Raw genomic sequence first — 7818 nt, forward strand, 5'->3', positions numbered from 1 at the left:
TCTTGTTCTCCAGGGAGAGGCAGAGTTTGCCCGCATCATGAGCATCGTCGACCCCAATCGCATGGGTGTAGTGACGTTCCAGGCCTTCATCGACTTCATGTCTCGGGAAACAGCAGATACAGATACTGCTGACCAGGTTATGGCTTCTTTCAAGATCCTGGCTGGAGATAAGGTGAGGCTCTGTGGTCTTCCTTCCAATCTGTATCGTTCCTGCCTTCCTTTTTCCCTTCTGTCTGCAAGAGGAAGTGTCGAGGGAAGCACTCTCTAGCAAGGAAGGCATTTTCACAGGAACACTGCAGTGCTGGAGGAGTGCAAGGCTAAAGTGTGGGTTAATGAGCAGCCTGCCAAGGCACTTGAAAGCCCTGTTCAGCTGTCAGCAGATCAGCAGAACTATGCTGCTCACTCTTGCATTAAAAAATTTATTAAGAGCTCAGTTTCAATTTGTTTCTTTAAAATGTATGAATAGATTAAACAGATGGCTCTTGATTAATCTTCTTGAAAAACTGTTAATTACTGACAGCTATAAACTTGAGACAATCTTTGTAGATATATCTGTGGCACTACAGTCATTATACAGTCAATCACAGAATGCTACACGTGATCTTAGCCAAAAGGCCGAGAGGTGAGACTAGGCTGTCATTAAAGATATGCTGTATCTGCAAGCTGTACAATTTTAGAAGGGCATACTGCAATAATAAATTGGTTGAAAATAAGAAAAATCACGGGTGGTGGTGATGTATTACTCTTCTAAATTTGAAACATCAGTGGAACCAGATGATACAAAAGAATTATGTATTCTTAATTTTCTTACATAAAAATCCCCACTAGTCTTCAATGTAATTGAAAAAAATAAGTGGTATCTCTAATATAATGATTCTCTGTGTTTTCTGATGATTTTATTCATTTCACGTGAAACATGGGATTCTGTTTCTCAGGCTACAGTGAGTTATTCTTTCAGCCAGCACTGGTTTCTTGCTTCACCAATCATCTTTTCATAACCTGTAACATGGAAACCCATAGTGTCCATCTTTCTATAAGGCACAGTACCTGAGTAAAGCCAGTTCTATTGTCTTTCAAGGCCTGAAAATTCCACTTTATTGTGGTGGGCTAAACACTGAGAAAGGAAGCTTTTGGGGATATAGTGTTATTTACTAACTCATTTATTCTTTACAGTACATTAAATATAATTTTTGGTGTTTAATATGCTGTAGTGACTATAACATGAATCAGACAGTATTTCATTATGAAGAAAAATCTCCTACTCATTCCAGTCACATAATTAAAGGCATGAAAAAAGGAATAGAAAGGAAAAGGAGAGAGAGAGAGAGACTGAAACCTGAGGTGTTACTCAGAAAACTGTGAGCGAGTCAGCTAAACACAACCTACTGGTTAGCAAACAGGCAGTTACTGTTACTAGCTGCATGAAAAGACCCCAAGCTAGTCTCCCTTCAGCTGAATGAATCTCCAGAAGGCACATTTATCTAAGACATTTTGCTTGCTTATTAAAAATGTCCGCCATGAAAGAGAAGAATTATTAGCAGAGCTGTGAAAGCTTCCAAAAGTGTTCACTTGTCTGCTGCCTGCAGTGGTGCCACCAGCCAGTGCTAGTGGGGCTGGCTCCTTTTCATGCTCTGAGGAGAGGAAATGGCAGCTCCCAAGCAGCACAAACTGCTGCCAGCCAGAGGCAAGATCCAAATGAAGTTTCTGCTTCTTCCTGTTTGCCTTAAGCTGGACCTCCACTTTCACTGAGAAGGTACCACAATTTATCTGAACTCCCACCAGACCTTTTCTTTAGGTGTGCCAGCATGTCTCCTGCAGAAACAGTCTTCCTCTCCTCTGTAAAAGCATGTTCTTGGCCAAGCAGTAAGGAGAGCAACTACATTTCCCTGACAGGTGCATGCCTGGCAAGCTCTGTTTGTGGGCACACAGCAAAAGTCTCGTTATTGTGGTCAGCCCCTGACTGCCGTCTGCTGCCCTGTGGGTGCAGGCAGTGGGGTCCCTCTGATGGATGTTGATGTTTTGAAGATAACGTCTGCCTTATCCTGTGTCTTCGTTGCAGAACTACATCACTGTGGATGAGTTACGGCGGGAACTGCCTCCTGATCAGGCTGAGTACTGCATTGCTAGAATGGCACCCTACAATGGCCGTGATGCTGTACCCGGTGCCCTGGACTACATGTCTTTCTCCACGGCGCTCTATGGCGAAAGTGACCTTTAACTTTTTTCTGTCCCACCACACAACCCTCCCCTCTCCCCGTCCAACACACCCTTCTTTCTCTTTGCAAAGCAGCCTCTGCTCCGCTCTTTTTTGTGTTTCCCTGTTTTGCTTCAGATAACAGATCATGTTTTTAAATGGGGGGGAGGACATTGACATGACACCGCCTACCTTGCCCTTGAAATGACAGTTTACAAAATTATTTTGTGCAAAAAAGTTACGTTTTAAAAAGAACAGACATATTTTATTATAGAAAAGGGTATTTTTCTCCACCAGATTGAAACTTAAAAAGAAAATGTTCAAATATTGCACCAAATATTTTTTGTTGTGACATAGAAAGTTGAGCACAATGTTACATTCCATCCTTTCCAAAAAGAACCAACCAACAACAAAACGCCACTTGTTCTGTTAACTTCTACATTTGCGTATGTCTCTTTATCACGTTTATCTTTGGAGGGGGGAAGGCACACAAGTGCATGTGTTTGCTGGTTCACTCATTTCATGAAAATATTTTATGATAAACTTTTGAAATTGCTGTGTTTTCTAGGGAAAAAATAATGTACACAGCTCATGTTTTCATATTTAATTAAAAAATACAATATGCCTCCTATGTTTATCAGTGCACAACATTTTTTGTTGCTGAGAGTTGTCTGGTTTCAGATGAAGCTTGAGAGTTGATAACTTTGATATTGCTTGTCACAAACCATATTAAAAATTTCTTGTGATAACAGATCTAGGCTTTATTCATTTGTATAGTGAATGTTTAGTTCTCTTTAGTTGAAACCACATACACGAAGAGAATCCGAAATGCTTTTTAGTTGAAATTACAATCCTTTGAATGTCAGTTTCCCACCACCTTTAACTTTTCATTTCTGTTGAATTAAATTGGACATTACACAGCTTTCTGGCCACTTTAAACTAGATATTTTCAATCATCCCTGACACATATCTCCAGGACAATATCCTCGTTATTCCTTTAAAAACAGCACAGAATTAATTACAGAGCTATGCAAACAATCACCGCATTTTGAACCATCTAATGAAGGATTCCTCCACTATTCCATGCTCAGCATTGGATAGCTCACTGCTTTTGATATTGTATCTTCTGACATCATAAATTCCTCCACCACTCCACCTTTGTAGTCAACATTCAAAAGAAACCAGCCTTCAGAACAACTCTTTGGGGACCTTTCATGAATCAAAATATATGCAAATGCACATGCCTGGAAATTAGCAAGGGGAAGGGGCTAATCCCTGTCATCTCAGATTACAAATACATTTCTTGCCCTCCCACAGCTTTTTTAGTAGTCGTGGATTTTAAGGATAAAAATCTTCATTAGCGCTTCATGATGCATTTCAAGTAAGCTTTTTAGGTATAACGTAAATTTATATAACCTAGCATACTTTAAAAAAAAAACAACGGAAAGTAATACCAAGAAGTGAGGCAAATAACCACTGGAGTACTGAGTGACCACTATATAGAGAAAAGACCTGTGTTATCTTAGAGTGTGCTGTGGGTGTCCAGCTCCCCTGGTGTGCTTGCAATGTGAGTGGAGCCGGGTGTGTCCCGAGCAATCCAAGTGGCAGTTCTCTGCCAGTCTGTGCTTAGAGATCTCGAAAGTCTTGACAAAAAGCTAAATGAGCTGTGTTTGTGTTTTTACTCTTCAATAGGATTCACACAAAACCCCAACTGGGCATAAGCATTTCTGGTTTTTTGAGACCGAAAGGAAATGTGTGGCTCTGCCCTGCTGGCAGCACAAACTGGGGCAGCATGGGGCCTATGGCAATCCTGGCTTTGCTGTGCTAGTACCACAGAACTGCGTCCTCAGCTGAAGCTATGGTGTTTCTGAGAATCTGAATACAGCTCAAAATATTGACAAGAGGTGTACTGATAATTCTAGGCACATGGACTGGTATTCCTTCTCCACAGCCTCTGAGAAACTGGCTAGAGCTGACGTCACCCAGTCTTTGACACCCAGGGGGCAGACAAAGCCCCCCCATCCCCATGATACATGCAGAGGAGCTCTGTGATGCTGCAGCACATTGGCCTTCTTCACCTGTGGCACAAAATGCATCTTGCACTCATGTGGCCTAACCTCTCTGGCAGTTGCTATGCTGAAATTTGAATACAGCTTCTTGTGTTAGGATCATGGTTTTGAAGCTAATGTGCCGCTCTTCAGCCAAATCCTGACATCAGCCTCCATTAAATTCCTCTCTGGAAGCAGCTGTCAGCAGCTCAGTGACTGCCCCCACTCCTGCCAAGAACAGAAGCAACACAGAGCGTGTCTCAAGTTCACATCTCCCATTCAGAGATGAACTGATTGTTTTCATCAGTCTGTCAGATTCCCCATGTTCAGGCACGGCCTTGGAATAATGTTTTTTCCCAGAAATTAACCACTGTCATTTCATAGCTGTTGACATCTTCAGCTCTGGAGACCTCGGTACCTGCCCCTGCATGTGACTGCATGATGGCCCAGGGACAAAAGCACATCAGTGCTCAGAAAACAAGGAGCTGTCCTGCCTGCAGAATGTCAGCCACATTTCTAAAAGCCTCTCAAATACGTACTGTGACTGCTGCTTGTCTTCAGTGCTGCCAGATCTGGTTTTGGAACAGAAGAGCAGAGCCAAGAGGCTCAGAAGACAATGAAAGGAAACTGGTCTGCAACCTTGAATGAACTTAGTTTCTAAGAAGCATTCATACATCCACAGAGGATTGGTCCAGATGAATCAGACTGGCTGGTTTTATCAGTGAACTAACAGGGATAGCAAGGAGCAATAAGAAGGCGGCTGTTAATGGCTGTGAAAACAAACAGTGTGCATTAAAATGACTTTCTTCAGAAACCAGAATGCAGGTACGATTTTCAGACCATAACATTATTTGTACTAAATTATTTACATAACAGATGTTCGGTAGAACAGATACTAAGAGTGCTTCATCCCAATTAATTAATCAAATTGCCTGGTTAACTGAGTACCAGAAGAGTCACTACCACATAAGACCTTAAAATCCTGAAAAGCCATAAGCTTCTGGGAAAGTCTTAGTCTTAATAAACCTGGATTAGCAAAGGATAGGGCATACCCTAAGACAAACAGGTAACCAGAGCATTCCCCAGCATGCACTGAGGAGATGTGTTCAATGAGCAGTCAGTAGAGAAGACAGCCACTGCAAGGGGCAGAGCTGACTGGCAGGCTCTGTTCTGGAAATGACGTCTGTGAGGCTATTTCAGGTAGACAAATCTATCAGCTTAAGTCTACTGAAAGGGAAGGAATAAAATTAATCTTTGCTACATTCTGTGGACTTAGAGACAATATAGGCTACGTACCTCACCAACAAAATATTTGATTCTTCTTTTATCTGGACACCATACAACAGTCAGGAAGTAATTCCTTAGTTTTGTGCTCTGATTTATGCTTTGATTACTGGGGTATACATGCATGAAAATATGTTGGTACAAAATGCAGTCATTTCTTATCTCTTAGCAAGTTTGTTCACACCTTGCCACTTGTCAGTAGTTCACAGCCTAGCAACCATCGTGTTAGGTGTCACTTGAGCAAAATAGCCAGAATGTTCACAAGCCATAGCAAAACCTCTTGACAGAAACAGATATCAGCATGTTTCTCTCAGACAGCCCCAAGCTGGGATCCCAAAGAAACAAAGCTCTGGTTTCACAGCTGCAGGTGGGTGTCTCTGTGCTATAACACAGAGTCCTACATCTCTCACTACTGCTTCCTGGCAGCTCAGCATGTGGGTATTTTTGGTCACTAAATGACCCACACCTGCCCCTATGTCCCATGCAGGGACCTGACTCCAGGCTTTGGGCTCCATCTCAGACTCTGGGTTGCTGCACTTCTGAGGTGGGTGCTGTGGTGAGCACAGCTCAGTTGTTAAGTGTCTCCAGCCAGAAGCCATTTGCCTGTGGTCCTCAGGGAAGTCCGCGGAGAACTGAACCCAGCTCTGTTACATTCCACTCAAAGTGCCACGGGCATCTCTGAAGGATCCCACGCCTTCTTCCCAAACCATTCCACCTAGTTTCCCAGTTTCTGTTGCTACTTTCTGTGTGTACCCTGTGACTTTGGCTGTACATGTTTGCCTAAAACCAGGAACAAATTTTAAACTGCAGGGTTAAGAACGCATTTTATGCCCTCTTTATTATTAGGCACACTCAACACTGCCACCATCACTTTAATGAAAGTGATGTAATTTCAGTATTCAGCATTGAAATTTCAGTAATGAAAGTGACTCTCCGACTGCTTCTTAGTTGAAGAAGACATAGTCTTTCATCGGTGGCACCAAACCACACCATCCTGCATTCTGCCTCAGATAAAATAAAATGTCTTCTTCAAGGAAAAAAGAAAGCAATGCACGTACCCTCATAATGAGCAGATTATGTTGTTTAAGCCTGCTGAATCCAGCTGAGTGTTTGTTTGCATTTGTAGGCGAGCAGTCAGAATGCTATTTGTTCCCAGTGGGCTTTCCTATGAGCTGCTCAAAATAACTAGGGAACTAAGATGCAGCTCTATTGTGAGAGTAGATTTTGCACATGATAACATCCAGAAACACTACCCACTTGCTAGAGGCAACACTGCAGGTTCTTCAAATGCTGTACATCATGCCTTTTGCTGCCATGCAGTGTCCACATCCAAGAAAGGGAAAGTGGGACTGCAGTCTGGCCCAGGCACTGCTGGTGCACTCAGAGCTCTGTTCCAGACACACCACCGCATTCTTCCCCACTGACATGATCCGGAGTGCAGAGATGATTTGCAGGATTAAACCAAAATGCTTTAATTGGGCTTCCATGACTTATCTTCATTATTGCCAGTAACTCCAATCCTTATTGCTCTCATACCATTCCAAGACTGCCACCTAAGGAGCTTTTTTTCTGCTTCTGAACTCCTTACACAGCAATTCAAGCATATAGACACGCTGAGACTGGTGGTACTCCTGCAATATTCCAGCTCTGCTATCTGCACAAGTATCTGCACAGGGAGTCACACAGCTGTGCCATTTTGGGTGTCCTGGGCAATGTTAAGAAATAAATTAAACCACCTTACAACTGTATGGTGTTTTCTGAGTTGTAAGGCATATTTCCCCAGCTATAACCGCCTACTTTTTTAACTGCAGACAGCTTTGCTGAACTGCTAGATCACACCTTTTTCTTACCAAAGGCGTTCACCTTGCAGCAAAGGCCAGCAGCACCCTGGGCAGTGTTAGGCACACAACAACACCGGGTTTTTTGTTCTAGGGGCAGGCAAACACCGGCACAGGCTGCCGGCTCTCCTCCCGGGACATCTCCGGCAGCCGCCGAAGCTGAAGTCCAGGCCTAACGCAATCAAAGGGGCAGACAGACACACCGCGCGGCGTCCGGATGGCGAAAATTTAACGAGCTGCGCTGCAACGAAGGACACAGCAGCGCTCACCTCGCTCCTTGCATCGTGACTTGTCACGAACCGCACGGCCGGAACGCCACGATCGGGCCCGTTCTCGGACACCAACAGACCCGCCCGGCCCCGCAGCCACCCCTCTCCCCGCGCGGCCCCCTCGCGGCGCGGCTCGGCGCAGCGCCACCGCCGCCATCCGCACGGCAGCCCGCGGCCCCGGCAGG

The 7818-nt window shown here is 44.0% G+C and overlaps 1 protein-coding gene and 1 long non-coding RNA gene across 4 annotated transcripts in view; one reads left to right on the plus strand and one right to left on the minus strand.

The window, feature by feature from the left end:
* The window catches only part of ACTN1 (actinin alpha 1), an 80323-nt gene extending 77376 nt beyond the window's left edge, over positions 1-2947 (plus strand). For all 3 annotated transcript variants that reach the window (XM_052693109.1, XM_052693107.1, XM_052693108.1), the window contains 2 exons: positions 14-172; positions 2060-2947. In XM_052693109.1, coding sequence (XP_052549069.1) covers positions 14-172; positions 2060-2218 — 318 coding nt within the window. In that variant the 3' untranslated portion in view covers positions 2219-2947. The remainder of the gene's footprint in view (positions 1-13; positions 173-2059) is intronic.
* Positions 2507-7760, minus strand: LOC128085529 (uncharacterized). Its single transcript, XR_008209005.1, has 2 exons — positions 6585-7760; positions 2507-4968 (listed from the first exon to the last, which is right to left on the minus strand). It is a non-coding gene; the product is annotated as an uncharacterized LOC128085529 (long non-coding RNA).
* Between the last annotated feature and the right edge of the window lie 58 nt (positions 7761-7818).

This window comes from Tympanuchus pallidicinctus, unplaced genomic scaffold, assembly GCF_026119805.1.
Source record: "Tympanuchus pallidicinctus isolate F22 unplaced genomic scaffold, pur_lepc_1.0 scaffold3, whole genome shotgun sequence".
Classification (NCBI taxonomy): domain Eukaryota; kingdom Metazoa; phylum Chordata; class Aves; order Galliformes; family Phasianidae; genus Tympanuchus; species Tympanuchus pallidicinctus.